The 17,974-nt window shown below is 43.5% G+C and overlaps 1 protein-coding gene across 3 annotated transcripts in view; it reads right to left on the reverse strand.

The window, feature by feature from the left end:
• Window positions 1–1,583: 1,583 nt before the first annotated feature.
• The window catches only part of LOC106572386 (protein bicaudal D homolog 2), a 36,302-nt gene continuing 19,911 nt past the window's right edge, over window positions 1,584–17,974 (reverse strand). For 2 of the 3 annotated variants that reach the window (XM_014146474.2, XM_014146475.2), the window contains 6 exons: window positions 13,571–14,068; window positions 8,993–9,907; window positions 7,966–8,142; window positions 6,517–6,668; window positions 4,504–4,852; window positions 1,584–3,479 (listed from right to left, as the gene is read on the reverse strand). In XM_014146474.2, the coding sequence (XP_014001949.1) occupies window positions 3,474–3,479; window positions 4,504–4,852; window positions 6,517–6,668; window positions 7,966–8,142; window positions 8,993–9,907; window positions 13,571–14,068 (2,097 nt within the window). In that variant the 3' untranslated portion in view covers window positions 1,584–3,473. The remainder of the gene's footprint in view (window positions 3,480–4,503; window positions 4,853–6,516; window positions 6,669–7,965; window positions 8,143–8,992; window positions 9,908–13,570; window positions 14,069–17,974) is intronic. The other variant, XM_014146478.2, reaches the window with a different exon arrangement.

A 17,974-nucleotide genomic window follows, 5' to 3' on the forward strand; every position in this document is an offset into this window, starting at 1 on the left:
GGAGCTGCCTATAACAGTGACAGCAGCTGGCCGTCAACATGATAGATTTACCATATCTAACTGGTAACTTCATTCTCGAGTCTGTATCTCTCCCCCAACCTACAGTATCAAGACCCTTCTTCTGTCTTTATAGTGAGGGTCTTTGTCAGGAGCGCAACTTTCACTGGGGACATGTCCGTCCCCCCCATTTTAAGATTGGAATGTGACACAAAACAAGGCAACGTTGTACTTTAGGCCCATGCGGAAGCCTCCGAGGGGTCGGGTAGGCTGTTTGGAGTGTTCATCCTAAATGATAATTAAAAATATATATATATTCCCCCCACTTCTAAAACCAAAGTAACACCCCTGGGTTTTACTGTGTGTGTGCTGACATAATGATGCTATAATCTAGGGACCAGATAATGAAACAAAATATGCAATCATATGGCTAGTGGGTAAATGAGAAAGTGTGTCAGAGACCATGACCTGCCCTGCAGGGGTTTGGGATTGGTCCTGAGGTTCTTTTGATATTCCCTGGATGAGTGTTGGTTTCAACAATTTCATTTTCTCAGAACAAGACCAATGACTGACAGGACTGCCATCCAGCTGTCATGTTTGACCCACTTTCAAACCCAGGGAAGGATGAACTGTTACAGCACTAGCCTAGAAGAGGATGAACTGATACGATCCTTGTGCATATTGTCTTCAACCGACAGATGACAAAACTCACATCAGTAGCTGATGGGGAGTACTGAGTCCCTACCCATCAGCACCAAATGGCTGTAGTTGCACATTATAAGCAATTAATGTCACCATAAGTGGATGCACATTACAAATGATAGGAATCCCTTAACGTCAGGTAGGCTAAACTTTGAGCGTGATGGGGGGGATTTCTGACAAAGGAAAATTGAGGTCACTCTACTTATCGTGCACAAGCCGTTTCATCTCATTACAACGTGCCCATAGGTAGGTCCTATGATCTGCTTTTGGGTCGGTGGAGGAGTACGAGCGTCCGGACATGGCTCCTTGGGACGCTTCTTGCCTCCAACCTAATGTCTGAGCGGCAGGTGTTGAGGAAGCAGCAGGTAAAGGTATCGCTGCCAACCTGTCATTTAATTCACAGCTTTGATCGTTACATATCTTCTCTCCATTAGTTCAACAATTTTCCTTAATGCACGGCCATGTGGTATCCACTTTTTTTCAGGTTATTCTAAGAAAAAATGTCAGAACCAATGCATATAAATATACCGGTATTGTTTACAATTACTATAAAAAGGAACTTCAATGAATTTGCCGGCTGGTTAAAAATAATAAATAAATGTGCCGATATAACAGGTTTAACTTCACTCTACGCCCCCAGTATAGGGGTAAGGGCCTGGAGATAATTGAACCAATCACAATAAGCTGGGCAAATCCAACGGAGTAGATACAATGTAACAAATGAAACATCAAATAAATTGGACAACTTGCTTCAAAAGATGCAAAAGATGCCTCAACGTTTGACTTGCCATATTAGGGGTAGGATCTTGAAGTATTAATCCTAAAGGCAAAGAAAACATCCTACAGTTTGATTAATATGCCATCAGCCCAAAAATGACTTACACTGACAGTGGTGTTGCTTTATTCTCCATCACACAATAAGTTCACAGGTCAACAAAATTAACTTACTTTACATACACAGAAATTGATGAGGACCATGTGGGCATCTTAGGTTCTATCGACAAATAAAATGAATGCACTAATTCATTTTGTCCACACACAGACATATGATGATCAGTTACATTTCCAAAACACCTACCTGTACAAACACATTTGTGAAAGAGTGAGAACAGGGGAGGGGGGTGGGGAGGTTTAAGGACAAAGAAAATGTACAAACTACAACAAGTACCAAAGAGCCTATTATTAGTTTCCCGAAAAGCTAAACAAAGGTCCATAATCATATAGAAAATTAACTACACATCTCATCACTACAACAGTGTTCAACATATTTAAAAAGGTGATTTAGTCTAAACATTAAATGACTGGAGCAAGAGGAAAACCAAGGCACTGTTTCCAACATTGGAACCCCCAATTAGCATGATGTACTGACCTTCACTAAACACAGCACGGAAACCCACCTGGACCAAGTTCATTTGAGCCTGTTTTTTTTCTTATATTTATTTTTTAATTCTAAAACAAACTGTCAAATCACTAAGGCTACTAGATATAAAGGTGGATGTGCCCCACGGTGGACCCTACACTGTAGGAGGCTGGCAGTGTGGTCCAGTAGGGACACTGTATTAGAAGACCCACGACCACTACAACCCTGCTGCCAGGAGACGAGAGGGAAATTAAATAGTTAGAATCCATAGAAATATAATTAAAACAGAGGTCTGTTCTCGTAATTTTATTTCTATGGGACCGTCCTTACCCAGGTCCTGGAAAACAGCAGTCTGCAGGGCCTTCAGTCTCAGAGCTATCTGCATAGTTTGAAAAGAAGCATGCCCGTCAAATATCTCCCATCTTTTTGTTAGCTAGTTCATTCAACTGTGATATAAACCTGAGGTGCTGAGGCTACAGATGAATCATTTCCATCAGTGATATTGATCTCCTGACTGAAGGGCATGGTTGGTAGGCCGAAGCCAAACAGTCAGGTACGACACAGGACAAAGAGAAGGATTTAACAGTTACCGCCGGTAGAAGATGCAGAGCTATAGAAATAAATCAACCTCAAAACACGAGGGACAGGACTCTTCAGTGTGCATTTAGTATTTCAATTATGGTTAGTAAGGCTGCTGTGTTTTAAAATGCCCATGAAACCAAAATGGCACACCTATTCCCAACCTATTGCACTAGTTTCAACCAAATCGCCATTAGCCCAGGTCAAAAGTAGTGCACAATATACAGTAGGGAATAGGGTGAAATTTCAGATGCAGCCATGGTGGTCAGGCTATGCAGCAGTTGTCCAGGGGGGGATGCTGTCTGACACTAGAAGAACGTTGCACGTTGCCAGACAGACTACGGCATGTTGCCAGGCTAAACGTCTTCACTAGTGTCAAAAAACTTGCAGCAGCATCAAAATGGAAAATATTTGCATAAATATACATCAACAGCAGGAGAACACAGCAGGACAGGGTTTTCAGTTCGAAAGAAAGGGTAAATAATACTGTGAAGGTCAGAAAAACAGTCCTTTACTTCATAACATTATAAATAAAATCAGAGTGTGTTTTCTTCTTTAACTCTCCTTTCCTGGTTGCATGCAGGTAGGCATCTTGGGTCCATACAGAGGGTAGGAAGATGGAAAGGAGAAACGGAAAGGGCAGCCAGTCCACTGGGTCTGATGAGTAGAGTAGAAAGGTCGGAGTTGACTCAGGAGGTCTGGGATAAAGAGGATGTGTTTGGAGGAATGACGACTTCAGGAGGAAGGGAAGGCGTTTCTTTCAGGAGGTGGACATGGAGAACACGGTTCTTATGGAGGACTGGGGGGTTGGGGTGATCGTGACGACTGACTGGTTTTACCGCTGCAGACACAAGGGGAGACAGAGACATAAAAAGGAAATTTAGTAATAAACCGAAGGACCAAAACAAACTGAAAAAGGATACTGTCACTGATCCACACAGCACAACAATTGGTTAAGACAACAGGTAAAAAAAAGAGAGTAAGTATTAACAAGAGGTTATGGGACTATGTGGTGCCATCAGTAGACAATCGATGTATTTTGCTTGTCTACTTTCTCTAACTTGGGAAACATTCTTGAGCACTTATGCTGATAAAACTCCAAAGTGTCATTGGTTGTGTGAGCGTGATCCTCTGGGCTGTGAACTACAAGCCCTGGCTGGTTGTGGGTGAGGAGGATCACTGGTGACCCTATAACTAGGCCTACTCAAACGACTCTGTGATTCTGAGCCTGGGGCCCGTCTGGTCCTACTGGACTGACTTGGGAGAGAGAGGGGAGTTGCTGTAAGGCACCTTGGGGTTGGAGAAGAATTGGAAGATCTTGTGGACACCACCTCTGAAGAACTTGATTTGTAAACAACGTTTTGTTGTTTTCTATGAACAGAAACCTCCAAGGTTGGCTTCAACACTGGCTTAACAGTGCCCTGTGGGTCTAATATGTTGACAGAAGGGATAAAGAGAGACCTGGAAGAGGCCAGATTCTCTATCGATCTGGAATAGGAAGACTTTACTCTGGAGGGAGAGGACGAGGAGCACAAAGTGCGATTGGTGAAAAAGGTGTCTTCATGATTAGGGCCTGAAGCCCATCTGGCACCCCTTACAAGAGCCCTCCCAAAGACTGCGCTATCCAGGGAGCTGGAAGATCCTATACAGGAGTCAGACTGGGCGTCATCCTGTTCCTCCCAAAGACGCAGCCCTGCTTGGAACACATCAGTGACACTACGACTTCTAATGAACGTGGCATCCCTGGGGAGCTTGGCTGCTCTGCGTGGTCGGGGAGTGGTACGGGTAGAGGAGGAAGGGGTATGTATAGGAGGAAGAGGGTCAGGATGGAAGGAGGTAGTGGTGGAGGAAGACCGGGTTCTTACAGGGCTGGTGTGGAGGCTGCGGGTAAGGGCTCGGAAGTGGTGGCTGGCGGTGCTGGACACACTGTTGGTGAGGACTGGGCTGGAGCGGGGGCTGTTCCTGCTCCGTACGGGGCTGTTGCGCCGGGGGCTCCGGCCCGTTTTGGTGCCCAGCTCCTTGGCCCTTGCGCGGCGAGGGCTGTTGCCGAGGCCGTGGGGGGACAGAGGGGCCTCCAGGTCCTCCAGGCGCTGGGTCAGGGCCAGCTTCTGCTGGATGGCCATGCGGAGCAGGGAGTTCAGGGTCTTCTTCTCATCCTCAGCCGCTGCTAGCTGCCTCTGCATCTCATCCAGCTGGGTGACATACTGGTCACACCTGGAGACACATGCATGTTAGAGCAACACAATCACACACATTTAGTAGACATGTTAGACAGATAAAAGTTACAAACTGTACACACATAGAAAACATGATCTGAATAATGTACTGCTCATCATCAACAGCTATGACAAACACACAGAGGAAGATGACACAGCCATTTATAAGAGAAGACAGACAGTAAAGATCCCATGGGTCAAACCCAAGAGAAGAGAGAAACCCAAGAATATACAAAGAAAGCATTTAATTTCTGAATTTGTTGAATAATAGTTTGAGTTTCTGAGTGTGAGGCACTCTATATTACCACATGATGGCACCATTACAAAACATTACCCAAATCAAATTTCAGTCAGGGCCTCTGGCCGTAGCAGCAGACTGTAGGCTTCTGCCGCACCCTGCATTAGAGGGCCTGTCATACACCAGGCTTAACCAAATGGCAGCTCATTTAATGCCTAGTGAAGAGACAGAGCTTAATGTCTTTCCAGGAAAAAAAGCATATTCAGAGAAAACACTCCTTTCCTTGAAAGCCCTTCTGAGCTTGGAGTACTGAACAATCGCTAAATTAACATCCCTCTAAAACTAACACACAGATACATTAAAAATAACACATCCACATATGGAATCACTACAGTAACAGTAGCTACAGTATTCAATACCGTACAGAACTGTGCAAGCAACGACAACAGACACTATCACAAATAACAAATGCCTTTGTCCCGCCACACACTAGTTTAGGACACACATGCCAACACTGAAAAACATCTGCCTGCCAACAAACAGAGTATCACACGTGAGGCAGGCTCTGCATAGGTTAACTCTGTCTCAGTCCATTCTTGGTTGCTAGCAGCTATCCCTACAGAGACTGTTGGAGGTGGGGTAGAGGGGGAGAAGGGGCCGTTGCGTGGAGAGTCTCCCTGACCCGACGGACAGGTCGGTCCAGGCTGAGGCTCCAAACAGAGCAGTAGCACGTGAGTGCTAACCTGCACGTGAGAGGGATTGTGGCGGACTGCAGGGGGGTAATCTGATTAGATGACACTGTAGTGACGGTAGCTCTAGCATGCGTCCCAAATAGCACACTTCCCTATTTAATGCACTATTTTTGACCAGGGTCCCTAGGGCTCTGCTCAAAAGTAGAGCACTATTTAGGGAACGGGTTCCATTTGGGTCGCATCCAAGCTCTAGTCTACCATGTCATGGAATGTCTGACTGTCTCATCTAAACATGAGCCACAGGAGCACAAACATGACGATTAGCTGCTTAAAGATGGAGAACAATTAGTTCCACTGGAGTGTCTACTGTCCACTGCTAGGTGTAGATCTGTTCACAGCAGCAGAGGGAGGCTAGTCTGTGGATGTGTAGCCGGGTAGAAAATAGGCCTGGAACGCTAATCTCAGAGTAGGCCTAACACAGGAATTTGGACATCATGAAATATGTATATTTTTGATTGCAGCACATCACCAATTGACGCACACAACTGAAATCCTTTTTGTGTTTGTTTTCCTCAGAGACTTGAAATACAGTTTATCCACTTGTGATGCTGATTTCTGGTTTTAAATTGTCAAACAAATAGAGGTTACTGTACTCCTCCAATTCAGGCCTCTAGATTGCTGCTATTCTTGGTGATTGGGAATATGAAAAGGACAGTATATAAATGACTGTACCGGCTGGCGAACATCACCCTCAGTGAGGAGAAGGTGGCAGCGTCCTCCTTCAGGGCCTTAAGCTCGTTCCTCAGCTTCACCATGGTCTCAGACACCATGCTCTTCTCTGTCTCGTACTTGGTCTTCAGGTTGCTCAGAGCCAACTCTGCTGTCTGGAATAGAAACATTAGTATTCATTGTTACAGCTGGGGAAAATACATTAAGTACATAACAGACGGCAAAGTTGACCTCTCATCTGGTAGTGCAATGTAAAAAAAAAAACATTTTTAGCAATGAAAATATCAACCCTTTATTTAAATAGAAACAAGAAATACAGCATCGACCCTGTCTAAGCAAATTACCAACAATTAACTGGCAAATATCTTAATTCTAAAGTGAAAGCGTATGCCCTGTTTACTGTAAATCGCTCAGGAGTGTCTGGTAAATGACTAAAATGTAAATAAAGGCCATATTTACATAACTGTGCGAGAAGGGAACAAAGGTTAACCACACGTTTTATGATAGTAATTTATTAAAATATCATAGTTCTGTCAATCTTTGTGGCAGTGGAATAGAAGAGAGCCAGACATCTGAATTCAGAGGCTAACCCGTGACAGAGAGGCTCGCCTAATCGAGCAGAGATTAGCCTTAGAGTTTGTGTGTGTGTGTGAGACAGAGCGAGAAAGAGGAGAGGAGAGAGAGAGACCGTGAAGGGGTTGACAGAAGAAGGTCAGCCAGGGCTGGAGGCGTACAGAGTAGAGGGGGAGGAAGGAGCAGTGTACTGGAAGATCTCTGGGGAAGACGTCATCATACTCCATCTCTGACTCAGTCTACACTCAGACCGTCCAATCATGTCTCACCTACCCCTTCCCCCCTATTTTTAGGGAATATCATTTGTTTTTCATTGAAAAATATATATAGATCACAAAAAAAGATGAGACAATTGAACAAGGAACATCCCCTTCAGGCAGACTGATGGTTGTAGCAGTCAGAAGACAGACCTTACTGGTGTTGCTATGGGTCAGATACCCAAGGCTTAATTGACAAGCCAAGAAAACAGAACAGGATCCAAAAAATAGAGAGAAAGACCAGAGGAAAAGTCTGATTGAATGTTCAGTTGTTATCGAGTCAGGACATTATCAAGTGACTTTGGTCTGAGGATTACAGGTCATGGACACGTCAGGCTGAGAGTCAGTCAGCCCCAGACCCTCAATGGAAAAATAGATTCAACTTATTTTCAAGACAAAAATAGAACTACACCTGATTGATGCCCATTTGGTAAGAGCAATTATGATAGTGACGTCTGCACATCTTGTTACACAGTACGTGACCCATCTGAGTCTGATGGTTGTGTGAGTGTGTGTGTGTGTGTGTGTGTGTGTGTGTGTGTGTGTGTGTGTGTGTGTGTGTGTGTGCGCGTGTTCAACTTGACGTGTCCATTGCATGACCTTGTTTGTTGTTGTGTGTTACCTGTTTGTTGGCTTTGAGGACAGTCCTGAGAGTGGCGATCTGTTCTCTCTTGGTGCTGAGGAGAGACTTGAGCTTCAGCACCTCCTCCATGAGGGCCTCACTTTCCAGCTCCCCTCCACAGCTGATCCCTCCCGAATAGGGCAGCGTGCCACGGTGGCGACAAAGGTCCACCGCCACCTGAGGGAAACAGGCATGACGAGTGCTTATTGCCCTAGTGATGTTATTCAGCATACTTTCAGTTTCACTGACATGATGGACCACTCAGGAAACACCGGTGTCTGAATAGGTCTTTCAACCGAACTAAAGCAATGTAAAGATTATCCAAAATATCTCTCATACGTAGTATTAGTAGTCTAGTACACTACAGTTCCCAGATATCTACTTCCCAAATAATACCAAGCATCAGACATTGTGCTTAACAGCTTTCTGAAAGAAGCCAAATAATGCATTCTGTACCATGGGACCAGAATTCAGCACGGCATACTATGACAACCTCTTCAGGATCCAACCCTTTTTTTTTTCCAATTTTCACCTAAAATTACATACCCAAATCTAACTGCCTGTAACTCAGAACCTGAAGCAAGGATATGCAAATCCTTGATACCATTTGAAAGGAAACACTTTGTGGAAATGTGAAATGAATGTAGAAGACTAACACATTAGATCTGGTAAAATATAACAAAGAAAAATAAAAAAACGTGTGTTTATTAATACATTCAAGTTCAGAAGTTCATAACTGTACACTCTCCTCAAAAAATAGCATGGTATTCTTTTACTGTAATAGCTACTGTAAATTGGACAGTGCAGTTAGATTAACAAGAATTTAAGCTTTCTGCCCATATCAGATATGTCTATGTACTGGGAAGTTGTTTTTTGTTACTTACAACCTCATGCTAATCACATTAGCCTACGTTAGATCAACAGTCCCGCGGGGGGAGGAACACCGATCCCATAGAGGTTTTAATTAATGAACCCACCATTAAATATGTATGTTTAGTGGAAGACAATATGGCGGTGGCACTCGTACCTGGAGGTGTTTGATTTGGCAGCGGATGACAGCCACCAGGTTACGTACGTTGGAGGGGTCCCTGAAGTCCAGCGTGGGGGAGCCAGGGCAGACTGGGGCAGGGGAGGAGCAGCGTGTCGAGGGGGAGTTGTCACGGGAGTCCTGGGGAGTACCAGGCCTACTGTCTCCATCCCCTCCGTGCACTGCTTTCGCAAACAACTCGTTGGAGCGGCGCTTGTTACGTCCGTGATGGGGGTGCAGGTGGTTGGACCTCCCTCCACTCCCTCCTGACTGGCCCCTGGCCCCGTCGCGATAGTAGTCCAGGGTGACGCGTTTGGGCGTGAGGTTGTTGCACACACAGATGTGGTGGTAGAGGTTGGCCAACTCCTCAGAGAAGGCCAGCAGCTCCTCCTGTGCCACGCTGAGATGACCCTCAGAATCAGTAGCCACTTTCCTCGTCGCTCCAATCTCCTTCTCCAGCTCGCTGATGCGCTCCTGGTCCTGCCGGCTGGACTTGATGCACTGGCGGATCTTCTCAGCCAGCTCATGGGCCTCTCCCCTCCACCGCTCCTTCTCCTGCCGGCAGCGCTGCTCCAGGGCCGAGTAACGTTTCCCTGCCTGGGACAGCTCCTCACGCAGTTTCAGCAGCTCCTCGCCGGCCGCCTTCATCCGGGCCTCCAGCACCTCCGTGCTCTTTACGTCCAGCTCATAGTCGTAGTCATCCGCACCGTTCTCCAGGGTCCTGCTGCTGCCGTCCCCCCGGTCGCCTGCTGCCTTTCCCTGGGGCAGGATGTGTTTCTGCAGCTGCACGGCCTCCAGCTGCTGGGTCAGGGAGCCCACCTTGTCCTCCTGCTCACTAAAGGCCTGCTGGGACAGCTCCAACTGCCTCTGGAGGTCCTGGACAGTGTTGGCCAGACCAGTCTTATCCCTCTCAGCCTAGAGAAAGAGACACAGAGGAACAGAAAAAAGGACTGAAAACCATTTCTTAATTTTTATTTGGCTTCATACTGCTAAATATACACTACCGATCAAAACCTTTAGAACACCTACTCATTCAAGGTTTTTTTTTTCTTCCTATTTTCTACATTGTATAATAATAGTGAAAACATCAAAACTATTAAATAACATATGGAATCATGTAGTAAGCAAAAAAAAGTGTTCAACAAATCAAAATATATTTGATATTCTTTAAATAGCCACCCTTTGCCTTGATGACAGCTTTGCATATTCTTGGCATTCTCTCAACCAGCTTCACCTGGAATGCTTTTCCAACAGTCTTGAAGGAGTTCCCACATATGCTGAGCACTTGTTGGCTGGATGAGAGACTCATCCCAAACCATCTCAAATTGGTTGAGGTCGGGGGATTGCGGAGGCCAGGTCATCTAATGCAGCACTCCATCACTCTCCTTCTTGGTAAAATAGCCCTTACACAGCCTGGAGGTGTGTTGGGGCATTGTCCTGTTGAAAAACAAAGTATAGTCCTACTAAGCCCAAACCAGTTGGGAAGGCTGCAGACTGCTGTGGTAGCCATGCTGGTTAAGTGTGCCTTGAATTCTAAATATATCAGACTGTCACCAGCAAAGCACCCCCACATCATCTCCTCCATGCTTTACGGTGGGAAATACACATGCAGAGATCACCCGTTCACCCACACCGCGTTTCACAAAGACAAGGGGGTTGGAACCAAAAATGTCCAATTTGGACTCCGACCAAAGGACAAATTTCCACCGGTCTAATGTCCATTGCTCATGTTTCTTGGCCCAAGCAAGTCTCTACTTATTATTGGTGTCCGTTAGAAGTGGTTTCTTTGCAGCAATTCCACCATGAAGGACTGATCCACATGGTCTCCTCTGAACAGCTGATGTGTCTCTTACTTGAACTCTGTGAAGCATTTATTTGGGCTGCAATTTCTGAGGCTGGTAACTCTAATAAACTTATCCTCTGCTGCAGAGGTAAGTTTGGGTCCTCATGAGAGCCAGTTTCATCATAGCACTTGATGGTTTTTGTGACTGCATTTGAAGAAACTTTCAAAGTTCTTGAAATTTTCCAGATTGACTGACCTTCATGTCTTAAAGTAATGATGGACTGTCGTATCTCTTTGCGTATTTGAGCTGTTCTTGACATAATATGGACTTCGTCTTTTAACAAATAGGGCTATCTTCTGTATACCACCCCTACCACCTTGTCACAACACAACTGATTGGCTCAAACACCAAGGAAAGAAATTCCACAAATTAACTTAAGAATGCACACCTGTTTATTGAAATGCATTCCAGGTGACTACCTCATGAAGCTGGTTGAGAGAATGCCAAGAGTGTGCAAAGCTGTCAAGGCAAAGTGTGACTATTTGAAGAATCAAAAATATAAAATATATTTTGATTTGTTTAACACTTTTTTGGTTACGACATGATTCCTTCCAAATGTTATTTCATAGTTTTGATGTCTTCACTACTATTCTACAATGTAGAAAACAGTAAAAATAAAGAAAAACCTTGAATGAGTAGGTGTTCTAAAACATTAGATTGGTAGTGTATAACAGAAGGAATTACATATTTTCCAGCTATTTAAAAGTGCCACTTTGTTCCAAAACCATTGCTTAAAACAGGTATTTGCTTCATAGATTGCTAAATGTATAGTAAAAGCAAAACATGGCATTTTTAATTGAGTTTCCTGACAGATGATTTACTGAACCAAGAATTCAGGCGACTGCACTGAACAACACATTCAGCACTAGACAAGTGATGTCAGTTATATATTTCAGCAGGTTGATATTTCTTCTCACTGAGACAAGAGGAGATGTTCTCTCAGATGGTTAACATACATTTCACCCTGGAGTGCCTTTTCATCTAACTGTATTTATTATTCATGTAGTGGAGCAGCACTGGCTCAACCCACTCAAGTACTCTTATAACACCTGCTGGGCCTGTGTTGAGCAACAGCAATACCAACCCCCAGCTAAGTGCATTATACATTTACACAGTGCTGGACTTGAGCAGGAACTCACTGGAACGTACCGGCACCTCACATTTTCTAGTGCTCGAGTCCCTGCACCTCTTACAGAATATTAGCTCAAATGCATTGTGCATAAAATAAACAATACCGGCACTCAAAATGAATGCAAGCACCTATTTCAGTACAAGTCAAGCACGGCATTTATTTACATAATGGAAATAGCAGACCAACGGCAACAAGAGTTCCGAGCAGAGCTATAGGAATGTGTAGGAAAGACTGAGCAGAGCTATAGGAATGTGTAGCAAAGACTGAGCAGAGCTATAGGAATGTGTAGGAAAGACTGAGCAGAGCTATAGGAATGTGTAGGAAAGTGCCAATTTAATGTGCAATACGGTTTTTGTTGAGCCATTTGAACCTTTACTGTCAGTAGTCACGAGAGAGACTCATTGAGTGATCCAATTCTATTTGTAGCAGGATGTGGTCTATAGCCGGAAACAGCAAACATAGCAGGCCTGCCTCTCAGTCATGCAAAGCTAACCTGCCTGAAACCCTCATAATCTCATAGAAAGTACAAGCCCAAAAGACAAGTAGCATAATTAGAGCAGAGCTAAGTCTAGGCATTGACACGTGGTCTACAGGCTGTGTCTGTTTCAATGTGGTTGCATTTAAACAATTCCTCACGGAAAGAAAATGTAAACAGTTGATTCCTTGAAGTGAATTAGTATACATTACATACAGAATGTATGGCTGAACATAATCTTTATAATTCCCTTCTCCCGGCTGCCAATCATCGTGCGCCGAAGCACCTCTCACTCACAAGGCTCTCTAAAATATCTACATTCTTATTAGCCAATGCCCGTAACGTGATCGGGTCCTTCTCACAGGCATCACAGCTCCGAAGCAGGCTACAAGTGAAGACAGAAAACGGGACAGAACTGCAAACATCCCTCGTATTGAAAACCCTAGGTGCAAATTGAAGATGTTAGAAAAACTGTCCACATGTAAACTTCCGACTTTAAATAAATAATAAATAATAAATAATATATATATATATATATATATACACACACAGCATCGCTCTGGACAGGCTGTAGCCAATACACATTGACATTCACCTACACATACGCTAATTATTTATGTACATTAACATACACGTACAATATTTTTTTCTTAACAGAATAGCTAGTGTTTGTCCGTTTTCAAATAAATGTAATTGGCTATTTTGGTTAATGGTCTTGGTGCCCTAGGAGATGACCTCTGTGTCCTAAAAGATTTTTTTACCCTTATTTCACCAGGTAAGATGACTGAGAACACATTCATATCTACAGCAACGACCTGGGGGATATTTACAGGGCAGAGGCAGGTATGAAAGAACCAATTGGAAGCTTGGGATAATTAGATGGCCATGATGGTATAAGGGGCCAGATTGGGAATTTATCCAGGGGACCAGGGTTAACACCAGTAATCTTACAATAAGTGCCATGGGATCTTTAGTGACCACAAAGAGTCAGGACACTCGTTTAACGTCCCACATGAAAGATTGGGCACCTCTTGAAGCCCAAATGGCACTGCCACTAAAATCACGAAATTCTAGGCCTGCATATAGTAATTTAATGGAATCTCTGTTGATATGAGCCCGTTGTGTACCTGCATGAGCTGCTGTTTGAGCTTCTGGCTGTCTGAGAGGTGCAGCTCACTGAGAAGATCAGACACCAGGCCAGGGGCAGGCCTCAGGAACACATCACTGTTCCTGGGGGTGGAGAAGCGCTGGACGTGCCCGTTTGCCTTAGGGTTAGGATTAGTAGGAGCGCAACCAGACCCTGGGCCATTGTTGTAACCGCTGTCCTGGTCGTGCTCCTGGTCCTCAGAGCTCCTCTGGCCCCCTCCGCTGTCACCACTGTCATCCAGCTGCTCCAGGTGCAGCTCCAGGTTGCCCACAGAGTCAAAGGGGTTGAGGGCCAGGGCCGAGAGCTCCCTCCTCAGGCTGTTCTTCTGCTCCCTCTCCTCTTTCAGGGCCTCCAGGGCCTCGTCCAGTTGACGCTCGGCGATCTCCCTCAGCCGCGCCGCCTCCTCCAGCTGTGCCCGGAGAACCTCGTCCTGCTCCTCCTTGTGGGTGAGCTCCAGCTTCATTGCCTCAAACTCCACCTGCAGATGACAAGAGAGGGGGCATGTAAGGACAGAGACTCAGAGAGAGTAGGCCTGAGTATGTTAACACTGTGGGAGTAGTGTTTTGAATGTTCCAGACACATTTTCCTTAAGGGACAATAAAAGTGAATCTTATCTTGTCATGTATGTTGGGTGGTACTGGACTAGGAATGTGTAACTGTAAAATGCACAGATTATCACTACTCTTGACCATAGAACACCGACAGGAATGTTCTAAAATCGGTTACTTATGGCTGGCAGTTGGTAAAATATTTTAAAACCTTTTGAATAATTGATCTGCACTACTTGGCCAACTCATGAGTAAACTGACAAACGAGTTAGCAGAGTTTACGTCACATTTACAGTAGGCCTACGCGTGACCAGGATGAGAATCTTATCTCTCCTGAGTGTTCATTGACAAGTCCCACTGGAGCGATGCCATTGTCTCGCATCAACTGAGATGACTCCCCAACAATGAGTGTGTCAAGACAGATTGGCAGGGGAAAACACAGTCAATGTACTGTCAGCCAAACCCAGAACATACACCAGACAAGGCTAGCCCTTATTCATGAACCACTGGGAAAGAATCCTCAGACACCCTCAGATACTAAACCCAGCAGAAGATGGAGACTCAAATGGACAGGAACAATAGAAACCAACCAACCACAGAATGATCTGGAACCGCCTATTGTCCATTAAGAAATAAACACATTCCTACTGTTTGGTATGACATTGCACATTTTTCAGCGGTTACACAAGGTTCTGAGTAAATCTGGGTATGCATTCCATGACCCTTTTGGGAAGAGTAGGAGTATTCTGGCCCAAGTCCCAAACTGGCTGTTGATGGGAGACCAGGGTTGTGTTCAGTAGGGCACACTGCGGTTAAACTTCATTCAGTAGAATACTACAATCATATTGGACAAGTTCAGCTATATCCACCCTGTTTCAAAAAATGTTCTTCATACTGAACATGGCTCTGTTGTGTTACCCGAGTGTTGATTACATAGAAATAGAATGGGCTTGGAAGCTGTGACTGTTAAACTCATGGGTACGCTCGTAATAGTCTGAGTCGATACTCACGTAATAAGGAATTCCCCTCGACCACAAACATTCTTTCCCGTTGACCCCCCCAGTGTAAAAGAACCAACTTCGTTGTTCATTTTTGGTTATACAAAAATAACAAAACATGCCAAAAAGCTGCTGTGTTGTTCCATGCACATGTAACCAGGTCAAAAAACCCACGTAGGGAACTGGAGCCTGCGAGAAGAGCCCTGTGGCTTCAGGCAATTCGGCATGGGAGAGCAGGGACTACATGTAGCTGTATAGTCTGTTTGTGATGTTGGTCTTGGCAAACAATGTTCAGGTCGGTAGCTCGCTAGCACTCACGTAGCTGCTAACACCATCATGAAAAGGGGCATAAGGGAAGCCCTTCAATATTATGTTTTTCGAAGTAGTGAGCATGCCCAGGAGCAAGCAATGTTAAAAAGTAATTTTTAGACATGTTGCACTTTTCTTAAATTTCGTTTCGAAATTGACTAAAACAAGCAGACCAGAAAATTGTGAGCCAATGGGATTACCTAGGTAACCACAGTTTGTTTTCCCCACAGGCGGGCAGGGCCGCAACGTTCTATCTAATACTGACTGTGATTATGGCTGCCTGGTATTGTGATGGAATCATTTCCAGGGTATTTTGGAATGTTCTATAAACTGATGCTGGGTTGCCATGCTAATAAAGTAGAATGTTCATTCAAATGATGCTAACTGATGTGACTCATGTAATGGAATGTATTTTTTGTAATGTCAGTTGAGTTGACTCAACAAATCACAGCACAGATTGAAGGGTACACTTCCTGCTTTTACTTCCTGGCATTGGTACACTCAAAATGGCTGCCAGTCTACCCGTTACGTCATCATTATCCCATTCCCACCTACTTTTTTTACGTTACTATGGGCACAGCCAAACAACGGAAGTGATGGATTCGACTTCAGCTTTACTTCCGTACTGCAGCACGATGGTGGCAAACTTGCCAGAGTAAATTATTTTAAAGAGTCAATTTATAGAGTATAAAAGTCAAGTAAACAAGTGTATAAGTGCAATTTTATATTTATTTCATTCAAGTTCACTAACGTTAGCTAGACTTAGTAGTTGGCTAGTTCTGTTGTGATAATGTTAGTTGTGTTGGGCCATCCACCAAGCCAATAACTACAACAATAACTATAATAATAAACTACAGGCTAAATAACTTTAAAACGTTAGTGAGCATCCACACTAGAGTAAAGTTTATCATTCTACAGTCCTACACCAGTCAATCAACTGATCAACGCATCCTACAGCAATCTGCCTATTGTGGTAACAAGACCATTCATGAGGTCTAAAGCACAGATACTGGTTCAGACCATTCAGGGCTTTCATGGTGTTTTCATTGTCATAGTGACAACTGCAAATAATACTTCAATGTATCTGACAGATCTGGCTAATTAATCTATATGGGCCAAATGATGATGATCCACACTAATACGGTTTTAAGTACCTCAATGGATCATAAAGGAAATCACACTACAAACTATCACCCTCAAGCAGATCACGAAGATCATGGATACAATAGAACTAGTGGCTATATGGAGTCTGAAAAACCCTGACCTAGGGAGATATACATGGAGACTTAATCAAGCTAGCCGTCTTGATTACTTCCTAGTCTCGTTCTTGCTAGCGTCAAAAGTAAATTAAAAAAAAGACATTCAAAAAAAGTATTAATAGGAGACCAAATGCAATCGGAACACCATCTAATTGGCTTCCATATAACTCTTACAGAATTTCCACATGGAAGGGGATATTGGAAATTTAATCAAAGCCTATTGGATGACAATTTGTTCTCAACTTAGACAAAATAATTCAGAATTAACTTTTTTTGCACAATATAGGTACAGCAGATCCCCTTATTGTATGGGACACTTAAAAATGTACTTTTAGAGGCCATTCAATACAATACTCATTTAAACAAAATCAGTTTAGGTCAAAAGAGATTAGACTAATAAAGGAAATGGAGAAAGTAACAGTGCATGTAGATGGTAATGGAAACTGTACTAGAGGCACTAAATAGGTTAGAGGAAAAACAAAGAAATGGAGGTACTTATTCAAGAACAATTAAGTGTAATGTATGACAAAAATAAAGGAAATTGGACGGAAAATTGTGAAAAACGCACAACCTTTTTTTTCTTTCTTTAAAAAAAAAATCTTCAACATAGAAATGCTACCAAAAATAATTTACAGAAACTCGTTAAATGGAGTCATTCATGAGTCACCAAATTATATTTTGAAAGAGGAAGCAAAATATTTTCTGCATGTTTTTTTTTTCTTTTGTCTCCATTTCCACTGAATGATGTTAACTAAGGATTTCTTTCATAATAATAAAATGTAAAATGAACAAATTTACAGAAAGACCTGTGTGAAGACCAACTTACAGAAGACGAACTTTGAAAATATTTTATTGCCTTAGTCTGGAAAAACAACAGGGCTTGATGGTATACAAATATCAGACCTTTTTTGATGTACTCAAAGATCCATTATTAGCATGTTTTAATTACTCCTATACAAATGGTAGACTTCCAGGTACTCAACAAGGTCTGATTTCATTACTACTAAAACAGGACCCAGGTGGTAAGTATAAAGATCCAGTCTATTTAAAAAACTGAAGGCCTCTAACACGTCAATAATGTGATGTGAAAATCTTGGCGAAATGCATAGCGCACAGAATAAAAAAGGTTTTACCAGATATTGTTCATCCTGATCAGACAGGTTTTATACATGGATGATATATTGGAGATAATTTACTTGAAAACAATTGAACATTATGAAATATCAAAAGATACCAGGCCTGGTCTTCATAGCAGATTTTGAAAAGGCGT

This window comes from Salmo salar, chromosome ssa15 (genome assembly GCF_905237065.1).
Source record: "Salmo salar chromosome ssa15, Ssal_v3.1, whole genome shotgun sequence".
Lineage (NCBI taxonomy): Eukaryota > Metazoa > Chordata > Actinopteri > Salmoniformes > Salmonidae > Salmo > Salmo salar.